Here is a 17,962-nt window from a genome sequence, read left to right on the forward strand (position 1 = left end):
GAATTAACAAAGCCATTAATGGAACAAAAGTAATGTGAATAAATATGTGGAACTGAAAAACATTTTACAAAACATAAAATAAAGAAAACAATAATTTGTATGTAAAATAAACTATATGAAGTTAAGAAAAATGATTAAGATAATCTTTAAAATTATACACATTTAAATGAATTTGATGATAAGGTACTTGAAATATAAGAACTAGTCGCTTATATAAAATATAATCATCCAGAGTTAAAAAATAAATTAATTGAGCTCAAAGAAAGAAGCAAATTGGAATAAAACAGATTGAAAAAGAAAGATTAAATAACAGAAAAAAAAACATTGTTTAATTATTAGAATTAGAAGATATTTTTTACAATAAAAATTTACCTTAAAAATTAAACTCTGAAAAAAATAATAATTTAGATAATGCTACAATTGCTTTTGCTTCTGGTTATGATAAATCTATTGGTTATAAAAAAGGAATAGAATTATTATTAAGAAAATATTAAATTTGATGATTTTTTGTTATATAATTATTTAAGTGTTTTTAATAATTCTATTATTTTTTTTGAATAAATGTATTTTTTTTTAGTATTATAATTTTATTTTTCATCTGTTTTAATAAAATGTAAATATTTTTATAATTTTAAATATTATCATATATAAATTATTATAATAATTATTTTCGAATTAATTTTTATTTTTTTATATTTAAAAATATATCTTTTTATTTATAATAGAATTTTATGTATATAGTGTTTTATTTTATAAAGATTTAAAATATAATATAATCAAATGTTCCTTTTTAATTAATTTAAATATCACTTTTTAAAATAATAAAAAATATATTTAATAATTTAAATGTATAATTTTAAATTATATATTTTTTTTAAATATTTTTTTATTTCAAAAAAAAACATTTTTTTTTTTTTTTTTATATATAAATTTCAAAAATAAAAAACGATTTTAAAAAAGCAAACAAATAAAATGAATTAAAAAAAATAAAAAGATTATTTAAGTAACTATTTTTAAACATTATTAGAAATAATAGAAGATAAACCAAATTTCATAATACCAAATATAGTATACTGTATATTAATATTAGCATATTACCATTAATTAGGTGGATATATATTATCGTCATATGAAATAAAACCATTGACAGATCAAAAGATATTATTCGTTGCAAAGATAAATGAAATATCACCTGGTACGTTTTTATTATTTTTCAAAGGAAGTGATATACTTTCTAAAATAGTCTTTTTTGCAATGGATATAATAATGATATCAATTATAGGATATACGATAATTTTATCTGTTCTAAAACTAAATTATAAAGAGTTTGTTGCTTGCTATAAAAGATCAATAACAGGTACAAATCAAGTTCTTAATATTTTTTTAACTTTATATTGGTGGATATTTTTTACTCCATACATAGAAATAAATTCCGGAATGTATGTTTGTGGTCTAAATTCATTTTTAGTAGAATTTAGATTCGTAGAAGCCGATTGTTCTTAAAAGCCTATTTTTATAAGAATATTGGGTATTGTTGGTTTAATAATGAGTAATTTATTTGGATATATAATAATAATATTTTTTAGAAATTATGAGTTTATAGAATAAAACTGTTTAAAGAGAAGATATAATTTCATTCTTATTATAATTTTAGGGTTGCGTTTTAGCATAACATTTTTTTATTATTTAAATTTAGATATAATTGTTATTGTTAAACATATATTTAGTAATATATTAAACGTTTTACTTATTTATGATTTTTTAAAAAACATGCCATTTAATTAATCTTTCATATCTAAATTTTACATCACTTCTACTATTTATTATATTATTTCGATGATTTTGACTAGTGTTTATATACTTTCTGATAAACTTGAGAATACATAAATTTTTTATTATTATGTTGTTTTTGGTGTACTATTAAGTTCTGTTTTCATATAATATTATAATTATAATGTAATATTTTTCTCTTATTATTAATAAATTATTTTAAATTTAAATAGTATTCTGTCATTATGAATATGAATTAATAAAATATTCATTTATATTATACTTAGGTAGATTTTTATTTAGAATAAATCATAGAAATGGCTATTGAATATAAAAAAAATGAATAATTTAAATTCAAGCTTTTTTGTATTCTTATTTCACACTAAGAAAGCTGCTTAGATACTGAATGTTATTGTCATGTTTCTGATTTTAAAAATAAACATAGAGATATTTTAATTGAAGATATTTTTAATTTAGTTAGTTCCATTTTTAAATATTGTTTAAGAAATAAATTATTTATAAATGATTAAATTTAATTTGAACATTTGAGCCTTAAATATATAAGTTACTTAGCTAAATATAGAAACAATTCACCTAAAGCATATAATGAATTAAAATATTTACTTTCTAAAAGTAAGAAAATTTCTTTTTATTTCTAATCTATATCCAAAATTATGTCCAAAAATATTGAATTTATGATGGAATAAGTTATTTTTAATATAATATATTATTAATAAAATTATTTATAATAAAATATAAAGGAATATAAAAAAAGTTCACATAGTAATTAAATTAGTTAAGAATTTTCAATATAAGCATTAGATTAAATTGATAATTTTTAGAAAAACCTAATTAAAAGAATAGGAAATTATTGTTAATTAAAATATAAATTTTGGTAAAAGCTTAAAACCGAAGGTTTTCAAAATATGAATAATTTTTAATAAGCATCAATATAATTATCAAATTTAGGTTTAGAATTAAAAAATGAATATTAAAATTAATTAAAAAAGTAAAAAAATAAAAAACCAAAAAAATTAAATATAAATAAAATTAAAGATTAAATTTAAATTGGGCTAAAGAAAATATTACGTTTTTTAGAATAAAATCAATTTATTTTGCATTAATTTTAAATGATTTTGTTTCGGCTTTAAAATAAGAAAACATAGTTTATGAGTTATTGTAAAGAGACTCTAATAAAGGAAACGATATTGTCCAAAATTACACTATTATTAAAGGGAATTTGCAATTATTAAAAATATCAATCTCAAAAGATAGAGGCAGAATATTAAATAAATCAAATAATAAAATAGCGAATTTTTTTAATTATTAATTACAAGATTTTAAGTAATTAACTTATATAAATGATTTAATGCCTTCATTTCTAAAAAATATACACAATTAATTAATAACAAATATGCTTGATAGAGGTTATTCAAAACTTGTTATGAATATAAATAAAACTTTTTTTATGGATAAATAAGTAAAAAAAGAGAAATAATTTTTTTGTATTTATAATTATTATTGTATAAAATAGGGATTTATTACACCAATAAATATATATATATGTAACTAAGATGGATATTATGATGATTTTGTTATGAACTCTGTAATATAAAAATTTGATAATAATTTAAATTATATTTTGTTTGATTAATATGGTATTATTTAAGGTATAGACTAGGAATTATTTTAGTTAATGTTTAATGCCAAAATTAAGCAAAAAAAAACTGTAAGAGATTCTATAGATACAAATAATTTTATTAACATATAAAGTTTTTATAAGAATATAAATATTTCATTTATAATACCTTAAATTTCAACTTTATTTTCGAAATTTAAAGATTAGATTAATATCAATGTAAAATAATATATATTTATATTATTTATATTTTTTTAAAAAAAGGTTAATTAATAAAGTACTTAACTAATGATATAAAATTAAAGTTCAAGATTAAAAATACCTTATGATCTTTTTTAAATAGTAGAACAGTTCAAAAATATATATTAGTATTAAATATCATCAAATAAATCAATAAATTTATAAAAATCAATAAAATATTTAAATAAAAATCAAAATAAATAAAATGAAAATAAAGTAAAAAAAAAAAAGAATATAAATTAAATAAAATAAAATAAAGGTTAAGTTTAATTTATTAGAAATCAATCATGAAGATCATCCAATAAAAGATTTTATAGGCCAGAATAAATAATATTATTATAATAATTAATGCCTAAACGATTATGATATAAAATTTAATTTATATTTCCAAACACTCACATATAGAAAATAATAAACAACATATTTTCAAATGGAAATAATTGAAATAAATAAAATATAAGACTATGAAGACGATTCAAATTTGCATTTAAATACTATTTATTAATAATCATAGGATGAAAGTATGACTATCAAAAACCAAAATATAATGTCTTAATAAAAAAAAAATGTAAGAAAAACAAATGAAAGTTAATTTAGCATACAATAAAAATAATAATAATAATAATAATAATAATAATAATAATAATATGAGGATACAAAGGATAATAGTTATATTAAACTTCTTATTATTAATAACAGTTATTTATAAGATGTATAAAATTTATAAGAATTACATTCATTTAAAAATCCAACATTAGACGATTCTAATAGGAAACTTAATTTAGATTTTAATAATAATGAAAACGTTGAATAATTAAACGTAAAAAATAAAACTTAGTTTAAAATTTAGTACAAAATAAAGTTGAAGAAAAATAAATTGATGATAATATTAGCAAATTATTATTAAAATAATAAAAATAAGATTAATAAGAATTAGAATAAGATTAATAAAAATAAGAATAAGATTAATAATAATAATAATAAGATTAATAAGAATAAGATTAATAATAAGAAGAATAGGAATAAGAATTAGAAAAATAATAATTTTAAGAATAAGAAGAATTAGATGAAGGATAAGTTTTTGAAGTAAATTAAAAAAATGAAACTTCCAATTAATTTAAATAAAGTGTATGGATGTAAAAAGGTAATACTAATAATAAAAATTTTGAAAATTAAAATTCTTTTGAAAATATGTTCGGGAAAAGTATAAAAGATGAATAATTAGAATTAGAAAAAATCGATGGCATAACAAACGAAAAACAGGAATAATTATAATCTTCATCAAATCAAGTATAAAATAAGACATTAAATTTAAAAAACATAAATGCCAAAAATACAATATAAGAAACAAAAGAAAAAAGTGGTAAAAAAACTATACTCGATAATCCAAGAGAGTTGAACTCTATAAGTTCTTCGGCAAAAAAGAGATTTTTTAATAATGATTTATTGAAGGAAATCGTAAACAGCAAAAAAATGCCAAAATAATTCACTAATTTGATTTTTCTTGTTTAATTTTTTATAATTATTTTTGTCGTTTATATTTTTGTCTTTATTATTTTTCTTGTTTAGGATTATAATTATATTATGGATAGTATTAGGAAATTTTAACTAGTCAATTTAATTAATCTTAATTACTCAAAATCTGCACTTTCTTATTTGGGTCTATTTATGATTAAAAATTAGATATTACCGAATTAATATGCTGATGAATATAAAAAATAATTTAGTCAATATATTAAAGATGCTATAGTAGAATTTAAAAAAGATTTAAACGAAAATATAAATGTTATTATGGAAATACAAGATTTAAATGTTGATTTTGACAAAGATCAAAAATTAAAAATTTACGATGATTTCGTATAATATGAATCTCCATTTGAATATAATGAATTGATATTTATTTCTTTTAAATTTCATTTATATAAATTTAGATTAGAATATGGAAAAAGATTTATTTATAAATTCATTTTATTATTTAGTTCATAATTATGTACTTTTTACTTAATATAATAATAGTATTTTTAATTATATTTATCAAAATGTTGAAGAATTTTAAATAAGAATTTTAAATAACTAATTAATTTTTGTTTGCTTGGCTTGCATAAGTTTATTTTTAATTTCGTAAATTATATAAACCATATATATATATATATATATATATATATATATATATATATATATATAATACTTATACATTTTTTTATATATATAAAAAAATAGTATAATAATATTTCCTCAAATTCAAAAAATAAATAATTACTACGAAAAAATTTTACTATTAGCTAGTCGCTTGTATGAAAGAGAATGTAATAAAGAAATAAAAAGACTTTAGCTATGTGAACTTGCTTTAAATAGTTAAAGCTAAGAGTGGTTAGTTACAGATTTTGTTAATATTTTAAGTCAAGAGTATAATTTAGAAGAAGAAAAAAATAAGAAAGTGAGTAATTAAGTACTTTCTTCAAAAATTTTTAATTAGAAAATTAATAGTAATAACAATTTTGCGTTTCTTATGTTAGTTTCGCTTTTCGCGACTTTATTTTTTGTAGGTATTGTAATCTTTTTGTAAATCTATCATTCATATTTAAAACCGTCTATATAATTAAATTATTTTTCTTTATAAGTAAGTAGTAGCTTATCTGCTTTTTGCTTTTCATAAGAAATTTTGGCTTCAGAAAAAATTATAAAAAATAAAAACTAGAAATTTCCTCAATTATAAAGGGCAGAAATGCTTTAATTATAAAAGAAAAGTTTTGAAAACTTAAAAGATTTTACACAGAATTTTCAAAATAATTTAAAAAAAATTAAAGTAAATAGTGATAGTTTAAAAAATAATATAGATAATTTATACCAAAATAATATTTGTGAACTTATTTAATGTTCAGAAAAACATTAAGGCTTTTTAAATGAAGGAATTGTGGGTCTTTTACATATTTATTATACAATATTTTAATCTTTTATTTAAGCAGTTTCCGTTTTAGAGTTTCCTTTAGATTCTTATGCAATTAGTTTTATTTAAAATAAAGATAATTTATTATATATTTTTAGTGTGTTTGAATCACCTATTTTAGCCATTTTAAAACTTTCTGATTTTCTATTTTAAAATAATTAAGATAGTATCGATTTTATTTAAGGATTCACTATTAATTACATGATTTTTATAGGAATTATATTATCATTGATTTTTCTTTGTGTGCTTTTTATTATAAGGTATTATGTTAAATAAAAAATTGTTAGTGTAAACTTTGTTCTTACTTTTATTCCTTGTGAAAAATTAAATGAAGATGGTACTATATTTATGCTTAAATCTATTTCTTAACATATTTGAGTCTGAGTGATTTTCAAAAATTTATCAAAGGCTTAATTTTTTTTTTATTTTAATTTGTTTTTTAGCTATTATATTTTGTTTTTTATTTTAAAAATTCAATTATTAACAATAATAAAAAAAGGCGAGAAAAAATTGAAAATGGCTTTTTTTTTTATTTATTAAAAAAAAAAAAAGCATTAAAGTAAGTAATATATATATATATATATAAAATACTTTTTTATAAAATATATAATTGTATTTTATTTTTATGTTTTAAATTTAACTTAAATTATTTTTCTTTTAAATAAAAATAAATAATCTTGTAAATTAAAAAAAAAAAATTAATAATTATTAAAATTTATTTTAATATTTTTTATTTTAAATATTTATAAATAACATTTACTTTTATTTATAACAAAAAATTATTATTTATTTTTTCATATAAGTAAGGTGTTATTTAATATTTATATTCTTATCTTAATAAGTCTAAATAAAAAATAAATCATCTACCAAGCATATTTTTTGTGGCTTTTGCGCATTTAAAATCATCAGAAGGATGACGATAGAAACTAAATTTATAGATAATAAATTAAATTTTTAATAAAAAAATACCTAATAACTTTCTTACCCCAAGCAAATCTATATTTTTAATTAAAATAAATACATAAATATTATTATTATTTTTTATTTACTAGCATGCTAAATATCCTCTAAGGTTAACATCGTCCTTTGAACCAGGAATATAGTTATGTGCTATGTATTATTTAATATATAAAATTGTTATAAATATTTTTTATTTTATTAAAATCTTATTAATTTACTTTCAGTTAATTCTTCAAGCTATTTTTTTTTTTAATAAAATAATATATTTTTTAAGTAAAAAAAAAAAAAAATATAATTTACTTCAGCTTCTAATCCTTTAAAGAAGTCATAGTTTTCATGCATTAGGTATTCCTTTAAAATTATTTAATATAAAATAAGAAATATAAAAATACATTAGGATTATTATATTCTTCTAGTTCAAATAAAAACATAGTATAATCAGAATAAGCATTTAACCAAATAGCAGCATGGAAAGATAATTCATTTTCCTTTATTTTATTTTATAATTAGAATAAAATAATTTAATTACAATATCATCGAGAGGCTTAGATGTTTAAGATAAAACTTATTTAGCAATCTAATCAACTTGGTATTATTCTCTTATTAAAGTTTCATAATTCTCTTTTACTTTTTCTACTAATCCTTTTGTGCTAATCTATTTTTTCCATTCTTCCCAATTAATGGTCTTTTTATTTTTTGAAAATTATTTAGTTATAAATATTTTTATATATGTTTTTTAATACTGGAATTTTTTCAGTGTGTTATCTATTGTAATAACTTATTAAAGATGAAAGTTAAGCACAATATGAACGGGATTCAGCTGAACTTGCTTTGCTATTTAAGGTTTATATCCATTTTGTAATTATTTCTTGATTTTAAGCTTTTTTTAATAGTATTTTTTAAAAAAAACTTTGTCTTAAAATTTAAATATTACATGGCTTTAATGCAGTAACAGCATTTCTTAAGGATTAATTTGAAACTTTATTTTTAGCAATTACTGAGAAGAACGACATTTGTTTTTATTGATTTTTTTTTTTTTGAATATAAATATTTATTAAATTAAATATATATTTAATTTACTATATAATTATATTTATTTTTTTCTTTTATTTATTTTATTTTTTTACTTTATCTTTTTTTATTTTTTTAAAATAATATTTTTATTTATTTTGAATAATATAATTATGTGAAAAAAAAATCTTTATATATTTTTATTTTTTATTAATAATAATTACAAAATTAATATTTAATATTTATAAATTTATTTAAAAAATATAATTAATTTTAAAAGCATTTAATATTTATTTATTTATATAATTATATAATTTAAATATAGTATAATAAATAATATTTTAAATTTAGAAAGTGTATATATAATTTGAAAAAAAAAATTCTTATAAAAAAATATAAATATATATTAATTTTTAATTTAAAAATTTCAATTATTATCTATTAAATTATCATTATATATTTCTTGAAATATTACTTTGTGAAAAGTCATTCATTTTTTTATTACAATTAAAATTAAAGTTATTTTTTTCTAAAATAAATTAATTATTAGGATAATAGTTTTCAGTATAATTATCTAAATAAAATTATTATTATAAATTGCATGCATTTTCTGCTTTTTCATTATTATTTAAAGTAGATTTTAAATTATCTAATTCATATTTTGTTTTAGATAACATATTTTCTAATTAATAAAGTTAATTTATTAAAAATGTCATTTTTTAATTATCTTCTTAATAATTTTAATCTTGCATTATTTATTAAATTTATAAAGAATTCAAATTTTAAATTTATAAAGTGTCTTAAGGCATAATATTATATTTTTAATTTGAATTATATGCACATAAATCATTATTTATTATTTCTTATTAATTTTATTATTGTTCAAATTATTATTAAAATATCTATTGATTTGATAGTTATTATTATTATGGTTCTTTTTATTTGTTACCTGTTGATTTTATTTCTAGTTACAAACTTTATTTTCTTTATTTTTAAATTATTTCTATGATATCATTATTATCAGCTTAATTATTTTTTTCTTAAAGTTTATTTATTTAAATTTTATTTTTTTCAAATTTAAATTTTTAATTTAAAGCAAGAAAACTTAATAATTCTTTCTTTTTTTATTAAATATATATATATATTTTATTTTATTTTTACTTCATTTTTTTTCTCATTTATGAAATCATAAAGAAATTAGTTCATACTCTTTTTAAAATATTTAAGGAATTTTTGTTAAAATTTAGTTGAAGAAAATTAACTATTTTTTTAATCTAAATTTTATTCTAAAAATGAGAAATCAATATTAAAATCCTTATTATTTTATTTAGATAAAATTAGATTTTATAATTATTCTTATTTTTCATTGAAAATATAATTTTATATATTTTAGAACCGCAATTTATTTTATTATTTTTCTTTCTATTCTTCTTATTATTAAACCTGTTCTTCTTATTCATCTTGATTATTTTATTCATATTATCCATATTATTAATCTTATTAAATATTCTTACTGTTTTATTCTGAACTTTTTTCAGATTTATTTTATAATTTTTATTATTTATATTTTTTATAAAATAACGAATAATCCTATAAACATTTGCTACTCTTTATTTCTATTTAGTTATTTCTCAATAATCTGTATAAGAAATTATTTTGAGAATATTCTTCTTGTTATTTTTTTCTTACATATTTTCTTTTTTGAAATAATGGTTAAGCTGAACGGTTTTCTGTATTTTCTTATTTACTTTTTTTTTTTTTAAATATTTTTATTGAATTAATTTAGAAATTTTTTTAATTAAAAAAAATATTATAAAATATTATATAATAAAAAATAATTATATAATGTAAATTTAAAATATATAATCTAATTTTGTAATTTTTTAAATTAAAAATCATTAATCTTATTTATTAAAGAATATATTTATTATAATATTTACATTATATTATCCTCTTATTTTTCAAACTAATTTTATTTATATTCTTTTTCTACTTCAACTTCCTATTTTTATTTGTCGTCTTTTTATTATTAATTTCTAAGTTAATTTTATATAAGTTATCTTATTTAGCTTTATTAAAGCCCATTTTTTTCAACTTAAACTTTATCTGAATCACTTAATAGCTTTCTTACAGTACTATAAAATCTGTTTTTTACTGAGTTTTCAGTTCTTCCTTTTAATTAAATAAATTATAAATATAACTAACTATTTATTTTAAAAAATACCTTATAATTATTTTGCTATAACACTCCAAGAAGAACCATTTTGTAAATATCCTTTAAATATTGTATCATCTTCTTCTGGACTCCAAGAACCTCTTTTTACATCAGGATTTAAATTATTAAACCATCTTTCTCGGCATTACTTGCCACTTCTTCCTTTTATTGTTTCTGCACATAATGACCATTTTTATGAACCATGCTAATTAATCCATTATTTTAATAATTCATCTTCATCAGCAGTCCAAGGACCTTTTGTTTTATATTATTGTTTATATTTATATTTTGTATTTTTGTTATTATTATTAAAGACCTTTTCCTTTATCTTTTTTCATAATTAATTGTTTTTTTATTGTCTTTTTGATTTTGTTTATTATTAATTTAATAAATTTTTAATTATATTTTCAGAGTTTTGTAATTTTTTTATGTTTAATTTAATTATATTTATTTGTTTATATTTAATTTTTTAAAGATTTTCTTCTTATTTTCTTTATTTTTGAATTTTTTATTAAAATGCTTATGTATGTATATTAGATTTTTTACATTATAATAAAATATATTTAGAAAACGTATATAATATTGATATTTTTTTTAAAAAAATATAGAATTTTACTAATTGTAAATGTAAATTAATTTAAATAAATATTTGTAATATTAAAATATTTTATTTTGAATAAATTATATTTTTAAACATTAATTTATAACTTTAATCATTAATTTAGATTTTTAAATTTTTTTTTTTTGTAATTGACTTATATATAAATAAAAATATTTTTATTTATTTATTAATTAAATATTATTTTATATTGGCGCCTAAAAAACAAAAAATAAAAGTATAAATATTTGCACTAATTTATTAACTAAGAACTTTATATTTTAATTAAATTCAAATTCCTTAAAGAGAAAAAATAATAATAATAATATTTTTTATTGAAATAAAAAAAAAATATATAAATAAGCAACAATGTCAAAAATAAAAGCAGAATCTTTTTATAAACATCATCAATAATTACTTTTCATTCTTAATTAAGTAAATTTAATTTTTGCCATTTTTTTTTTTTTTATAAAAAAATATTTATTTTTGTCTTTATTTATTCTAATTATTATTATATTAAAAAAAAAGCCATAATATTAAACATTTGATGCATTAATCATAAAAAATGGTAAAGAAGAAGGATCTAATAAAAAAAAGACATCAGCTGTTTCCCTTTGGTATTTTGGATATGATTTTGTTGATACAATAACATTAATTACAAGAAAATCTTATGTTTTAATAGCAGGATCAAAAAAAAGTAAAAATAATAATTATGATTATAATTTTTTTTTAAAATAAAAATAGTTTAAATGCTTTCTGAAGTACAAAATGCAGCAGAATCTAAATAATGTAATTTTTAATTAATTGAAAAAGATCCTTAGGTCAATAGTAAGAATATTGAAAAATTATTTTAATTACTTTCAGACGATATTAAGAAAGATACAATTTAAGTACAATTAATTATATTTTTATGTTTTATTAGTTTTTTTATTTTAATATAATAAAAAAAGATTGGTAGTATTTTAAAAGAATAACAAAGTGGACCTTTTATGAAAGAATTCGATGAATTTACAAAAAATAAAAGCAACTTAAAATTCGTTGATTGTTCTTCTTTTATTTAGGATTGCTTGGGTATAAAAGATTAATAAGAAATAGTAAAATATATAAATCATTTTTTTTTATTTTTTATATTTTTAATAAAAAGTCTTATATAGGAAAAGCATCTAAATTGTCTGTTTATTTAGAATCTAGATTAATTAAAGAAATCGAAAATATAATAGAAAATGAAGAAAAAAAGACACATTTATAAATATCTTCTAAAATAGCAGAATTAATGGAAAATGAAAAAGAACTAAAAAAAATATAAGAAGTAATAAAATTATATTAATTTAAAAATAATATTTATTTTAGGAAATTGGAGGAGATGTTTAAAGCGCCGATTTAGCTTATACCCCAATAGTATAATCAGGAGGAAAATATGATTTAAAGTAAAAAATATTCTATATGTATTTAATATATAAAATATATAAACAAAAAAATTAATATAGACCATCAGCAGAATCAAATAAAGAAATTTTATAATATGACACTATTATTTTATCTGTAGGAACGAGATATATGGAATATCATTCAAATATAGTAAGAACTCTATTTATAGATCCTACTAGTGATTAAAAGAAAATTTATTAAAGACTTTATGAATTATAAAATTTACTTGCTATTGAATTAAAGCCAGGTGTTGCTTTATGTGATATATATTAATAAGCAACAAAATTTATAAAGGAAAAAATACCTTAACTTTAAGATAAATTACCAGCTAATTTTGGATATGGAGTTTTATATTTATATATATTTATTTAAAAAAAAATAAAAAATTAATTATATGTATTAATTAATAAAAATAGATTGGATTAGAATTTAATGAGAAAAATTTAGAAATAAATAGTAAAAATGAGAAAAAAATAGAAGAAGGAATGGTATTTAATGTTACAGTTGGATTCGATAATTTAGAAAATGAAAAAAGTAAAAAATATGCAATTTAGCTTTCGGATACTGTGGCAATTAGAAACGCTTAAATGAGAAATGCAGTTATGACTTACAAAGTTTCTAGAAAATACGAAGATGTATCTTATAGTATTCAAGACGAAGATTAAGATGAAGAAGAACAAGAAGATGACTTGGAAAAGGAAAATATAATTAGTGATGGACGTAGAACTAGAAATGCCTATCATAAAAATAAAACTATTGTATCGGAAAAAGAAAGAATGGTTCATTAATTAGAATTAAGAGAGAAAAAACTTGATGAATTAAAAAAAAGATTGTCAAATAATAATTTTTTTAGTTCTAAAACTAACTAGAAAAATTTTGATTTTGAAAAAATTTAATGCTTTAAATAAATTGATGATATACCTAAAGATTTTAAGAAAAATCAAATACATATTGATATAAAGCATGAATGTATATTATTACCTATTAATGGAGAATTAGTTCCATTCCATATTTCCTTAATAAAAAATTATTAAAAAATTGATGAAGGAAAAACATATACATTAAGACTAAATTTTCATAATGTAAAAAAAATATATAATAAAAAATAAAAAAAAAATTAAAAAAAAATATAAATAAGTAAATATATATATATATATATATATATATATATATATGTATATATATATATTTATATTTTTTTATATATTTATAAATATATATTAATATGCTATACGTTTTTATTTTTATATTATATATCATATATTTCTATTAAAAAAAAGATTAGTGGTGGAAATCTATCTAATATTTAGTTTCCTAAAAATGAAGCATAATCAATATATATTAAAGAGTTAAGTTTTCGTTCAAAAAACAGTAAGAATTTATAAGAAATAATGAAGAAAATAAAAGATTTATAAACTAAAATTAAATAAAATGAATAAGATTAAAAACAAAGAGAAGATATTATCGAATAGGAAAAACTTTAAATTAGATAAACAAAAAGACCTGCTTTACATAATCTTAAAATGAGACCAACTATTTCTAAATAAAAATAAACAGGAGTATTAGAATTACATTTAAATGGTTTTAGATATACTACAAGAAATGAAAAAGTTGATCTGGTATTTAGTAATATTAAGCATGCATTCTTTTAACCTTGTGATAATGAAATGATCGTTGCTTTGCATTTCCATTTACATCATCCTTTAATAATCGGAAAAAAAAAAACTAATGATGTTTAATTTTATATGGAAGCTGGTTTACCACCAGAGGATTTAAGTAATATACTCTTATTATTTTTTTATTTTATTGTTTTAAAAAAAGATTAAAAAAGAAGAGGTGGACATGATATAGATGAAATTGAAGAAGAATAGATGGAAAAGCCAGAAGAATAAAATTAAATAAAGATTTTTAGGCTTTTTATAAAGATGTAGAAACATAAATTGGAAATAAAATTTCATTCGAAGTTCCTTATTCAAATTTAGGATTTCATGGATCTGCTTATAGATCTACTTGTCTTTTCTAACCTACTGAAAATACTCTTATGAATATTATTGAAACTCCATTTTTTGTTATGTCTTTAGAAGATGTTGAATTAGCTTGTTTTGAGAGAATGATTGTATATTCTATATATATTGTTATTATTTAATAATTTTATTTTATTTTAAAAAAAAGGGAAGTTTAAGGAATTTTGATCTTGTATTTATTTTCAAAGATTACGAAAAAGCAGTTACAAGAATAGTTTCTATTCCAATGGAAAATGCTGATAATATAAAAAGTTGGTTAAATAGTTAGGATATTTTATATTTTGAATCTACTAAAAATTTCGCATTGGTAAATATTTTGAAAACTATTAGAGCAGATATCTAAGGATTTGTAGAAGATGGAGGATGGAATATTTTACTAGGAGAGTCGGATAATGAAGAAGAAAATGAATAAGAATTGGACGATGAATCATTTAATATTAGTGGTGATGAAGAAGAATACGAAAGTGATGATGATTTTTCAGATAGTGATGATGACTATACTGAAGATAGTGAAGATGACTTTACTGGAGATGAAGATTTAAGTGAAGAAGGGTTAGATTCAGAAGATATGGAAGAAGAATTCGAAAGGGAAGAAAGATAAAAAAGAAATAATATGGCACAAAAAAATAACCTACTAATAATAAAAATAATAAAGGACAAGTAGCACGGTAATAATAACCTTAAAAAAGAAGGTGAAAAAGAAACAAAAATTAAAATTTTTTTAATTGTTAATTTTTATGTTTATTGAATTATTATATAAAGAATTTTTATGGTTATAAATATAAATATAAATATAAATATAAATATAAATATAAATATAAAAAAATACATAAATAAATATTCAAATAATTTTCTTATTAATTTATTAATGACTTTTTAATTAAATTAATAATTCAAAAAAATATTTAAATATTGATAATAATAATATAAATTTAATAAATAATTTTCATTTTTATAAAAATTAAATTTTAATTATATTTAATTTACTATATATAAAAATATAATATTTTTCAATTATTATTAATATAAATTATAGTTTATAATAATTAAAATATAATATATAATTTATTATTATTTTTTTAATAAATTTTAATGATAATATTTTTTTTTTCAGTATAATTTATTTCATTTTTAAGTAATATTTATATTAGTTATTTTGATAAATTCTATAAAAATTAATTACATCTATTTATATAAGCAAATTCTAATAAACATATTGTAAATTAATAGAAAAAAACTAAAATAACAAAAAAATAAAAATTATTTATCATACATATTTAAATAATATAAATATTTATTCAATAATATTATTAACCTTCTATTAAAAAAAAAGTTTAAAAATAAATAAAATTATAAATAAAATAATAATAGAAGAAAAAAAAGAAAGAAAGAAAGAAAGAAGAAAAAAAAAGAAACAAAATAAAAAAAATTCTAAAAAAAAAAATGAATTAAAAATAAGATTATGATGCAATATTAAAATTTTTAGTCATAGGAGATTCTGGAGTAGGAAAAACATGTGTTTTATTGAATTATTGCGAAGGAACATTCACAAATGTTAATTTAACAACAATAGGCATTGACTATAAATTAAAACAAGAAGAAATTGATGGAAAAAGAGTTAAATTATAAATTTGGGATACTGCAGGTTAAGAAAGATTTAAAACAATAACAGTTAATTATTATAAAGGAGCTGCGGGTATTATTTTGGCTTATAGTGTAATAGATCCTAATAGTTTCAAAAATATAATTGATTGGATGAAATAAATAAATGAACATGCTAACGCGGATGTTAAAAAAATTATTATTGCAAATAAATGCGATATGAAAGAGGAAAGAAAAGTTAGTTAAAAAGAAGGAGAAGATTTAGCAGAAAAATATGGTGTAAAGTATTTCGAAACATCAGCTAAAAGTGGATAGAATGTATCAGATGCCTTTAAATATATAGCGAAATTGGCTTTAGAAAAAGAATATAATAACGGAAATATTAACATAAAAAATAATGAAAGAATATAAAAAAAAAATGGTGGTGGTTGTTGCTGACTGTTTTTTTTTTATTATTAAAATATTTTTTAACTTTATTTTTTAATAAAAAGATAAATAAAAAAATTATATAAAAACATTAAAAAAAATATTTTATAATTATATAATTTTAATTTTTAAATTAAAAAAAATATATATTTATTAATTTTAAAGTAATTTTTTTTTATCTATTTATGCATTATTTTTTTAAATTTAACAATTATAATAAGATTTTTATCATATGATTATAAATATATACTTTTTTTTAACAATTTATTAAAAAATTATTATTATTTAATTTTAGAAACATTTTTAAATATTTTATATATATTTATAAATATTTAAAATAAAAATAAATATATTAGCTTGAAATTTTTTATCATAAAATTTTTTTAACATAATATTACTTTATTTTTTAAAGATAACACTTAGATGATTATAGAATCAAATATTTTTTTATATTAAACAATAATATTGAAATGATTTAATGAATTAATATATAACAAGAGGTAAATATTATATTTTAAGACATATTTTTAAAGTATTTTATTATTTTTTTATATTTTATGATTAAAAATTATTAAATCATTTTAATATTAATTAAAATTAATAGCAAAAAATAAATTTATTCAAATAAATATTTTTTTGTTATTAATATTAAAATTTTAAAAAAGAATATTTTAAAAATATTTTATAATTTATAAAAACAAAGCTAAGATTTTTTTAATTTTAGTTTAAGTAAAATTATATTATTATAAAAAAATATATAAACTATGAAATTATTAATTAATAAATTAAATTATAATAGTAATTAAATAAATAAAATAGTTTGATGAATGAAAAAAAAAAATTATTTAATAAATAAATATAATAAAATTAAAAATAACATAAAAAAAAAGGGTAAAAAATATGAATTTAATACAGGTATATTAAATAATAAAATCTTAATATAAAAATCTATAGTAAAAAAAATATATTTGCAATAAAAAATATTTATTTATTTATTTATTTATTTATTTATTTATTTATTTATTTTTTTTATTTTTTTTATTTAATTTTTATTATTACTTTTAATATTAATTTTTTTATTTTTTATAAAATAACATTTAAT

The 17,962-nt window shown here is 16.5% G+C and overlaps 5 protein-coding genes across 5 annotated transcripts, besides 34 other annotated features; 3 read left to right on the forward strand and 2 right to left on the reverse strand. All coding sequences in view use genetic code 6, as the record gives it.

The window, feature by feature from the left end:
* The first annotated feature begins 529 nt into the window (after positions 1-529).
* Positions 530-575: a microsatellite.
* A 1,903-nt stretch (positions 576-2,478) lies between these two features.
* Positions 2,479-3,738, forward strand: IMG5_131600 (hypothetical protein; the record flags this gene model as incomplete). Its single annotated transcript, XM_004031990.1, has 5 exons — positions 2,479-2,779; positions 2,827-3,250; positions 3,305-3,376; positions 3,544-3,628; positions 3,674-3,738. Coding segments are annotated over 5 exons (947 nt in total), but the record flags the coding sequence as incomplete, so codon positions are not given.
* Positions 2,480-2,528: a microsatellite.
* Positions 3,739-3,831: 93 nt separating the features above from the next.
* Positions 3,832-3,907: a microsatellite.
* A 344-nt stretch (positions 3,908-4,251) lies between these two features.
* Positions 4,252-4,297: a microsatellite.
* A 261-nt stretch (positions 4,298-4,558) lies between these two features.
* Positions 4,559-4,657: a microsatellite.
* Positions 4,560-4,677: a microsatellite.
* Positions 4,560-4,712: a microsatellite.
* Positions 4,575-4,708: a microsatellite.
* Positions 4,578-4,677: a microsatellite.
* Positions 4,587-4,665: a microsatellite.
* Positions 4,713-5,146: 434 nt separating the features above from the next.
* Positions 5,147-5,217: a microsatellite.
* Positions 5,171-5,209: a microsatellite.
* Positions 5,218-5,694: 477 nt separating the features above from the next.
* Positions 5,695-5,722: a microsatellite.
* Positions 5,723-5,786: 64 nt separating this feature from the next.
* Positions 5,787-5,833: a microsatellite.
* Positions 5,834-7,010: 1,177 nt separating this feature from the next.
* Positions 7,011-7,064: a microsatellite.
* A 246-nt stretch (positions 7,065-7,310) lies between these two features.
* Positions 7,311-7,341: a microsatellite.
* Positions 7,314-8,595, reverse strand: IMG5_131610 (hypothetical protein). The gene is made up of 9 exons (XM_004031991.1): positions 8,491-8,595; positions 8,300-8,436; positions 8,086-8,241; positions 7,949-8,044; positions 7,857-7,907; positions 7,775-7,793; positions 7,646-7,706; positions 7,566-7,592; positions 7,314-7,522 (listed from the first exon to the last, which is right to left on the reverse strand). The coding sequence occupies exons 1-9, from the start codon at positions 8,567-8,569 to the stop codon at positions 7,456-7,458; spliced, it is 693 nt and encodes a 230-aa protein (XP_004032039.1). The 5' UTR covers positions 8,570-8,595; the 3' UTR covers positions 7,314-7,455.
* Positions 8,596-8,643: 48 nt separating this feature from the next.
* Positions 8,644-8,705: a microsatellite.
* Positions 8,647-8,696: a microsatellite.
* Positions 8,692-8,736: a microsatellite.
* Positions 8,737-9,596: 860 nt separating this feature from the next.
* Positions 9,597-9,647: a microsatellite.
* A 551-nt stretch (positions 9,648-10,198) lies between these two features.
* IMG5_131620 (myb-like DNA-binding domain protein) lies at positions 10,199-11,120 on the reverse strand (the record flags this gene model as incomplete). The annotated part of the gene is made up of 4 exons (XM_004031992.1): positions 10,199-10,297; positions 10,723-10,739; positions 10,792-11,037; positions 11,099-11,120. The coding sequence occupies 4 exons, from the start codon at positions 11,118-11,120 to the stop codon at positions 10,199-10,201; spliced, it is 384 nt and encodes a 127-aa protein (XP_004032040.1).
* Positions 10,382-10,414: a microsatellite.
* Positions 11,121-11,200: 80 nt separating the features above from the next.
* Positions 11,201-11,253: a microsatellite.
* A 214-nt stretch (positions 11,254-11,467) lies between these two features.
* Positions 11,468-11,516: a microsatellite.
* A 233-nt stretch (positions 11,517-11,749) lies between these two features.
* On the forward strand, positions 11,750-15,580 carry IMG5_131630 (metallopeptidase family m24, putative; the record flags this gene model as incomplete). The annotated part of the gene is made up of 11 exons (XM_004031993.1): positions 11,750-11,815; positions 11,909-12,077; positions 12,125-12,270; positions 12,331-12,474; positions 12,525-12,689; positions 12,731-12,807; positions 12,868-13,153; positions 13,225-13,890; positions 14,089-14,584; positions 14,734-14,924; positions 14,981-15,580. The coding sequence occupies 11 exons, from the start codon at positions 11,750-11,752 to the stop codon at positions 15,578-15,580; spliced, it is 3,006 nt and encodes a 1,001-aa protein (XP_004032041.1).
* Positions 13,893-13,942: a microsatellite.
* Positions 13,950-14,029: a microsatellite.
* Positions 15,313-15,364: a microsatellite.
* Positions 15,581-15,606: 26 nt separating the features above from the next.
* Positions 15,607-15,654: a microsatellite.
* A 199-nt stretch (positions 15,655-15,853) lies between these two features.
* Positions 15,854-15,897: a microsatellite.
* A 314-nt stretch (positions 15,898-16,211) lies between these two features.
* Positions 16,212-16,247: a microsatellite.
* IMG5_206928 (Ras family protein, putative) lies at positions 16,236-16,872 on the forward strand (the record flags this gene model as incomplete). The annotated part of the gene is made up of 1 exon (XM_004031994.1): positions 16,236-16,872. The coding sequence occupies exon 1, from the start codon at positions 16,276-16,278 to the stop codon at positions 16,870-16,872; it is 597 nt and encodes a 198-aa protein (XP_004032042.1). The 5' UTR covers positions 16,236-16,275.
* Positions 16,873-16,917: 45 nt separating this feature from the next.
* Positions 16,918-16,971: a microsatellite.
* Positions 16,972-17,148: 177 nt separating this feature from the next.
* Positions 17,149-17,194: a microsatellite.
* Positions 17,195-17,705: 511 nt separating this feature from the next.
* Positions 17,706-17,749: a microsatellite.
* Positions 17,750-17,841: 92 nt separating this feature from the next.
* Positions 17,842-17,914: a microsatellite.
* Positions 17,880-17,914: a microsatellite.
* Positions 17,915-17,962: the final 48 nt, after the last annotated feature.

The sequence above is a fragment of the Ichthyophthirius multifiliis genome, assembly GCF_000220395.1.
Source record: "Ichthyophthirius multifiliis unplaced genomic scaffold scaff_1120509251028, whole genome shotgun sequence".
In the NCBI taxonomy this organism is placed as follows: domain Eukaryota; phylum Ciliophora; class Oligohymenophorea; order Hymenostomatida; genus Ichthyophthirius; species Ichthyophthirius multifiliis.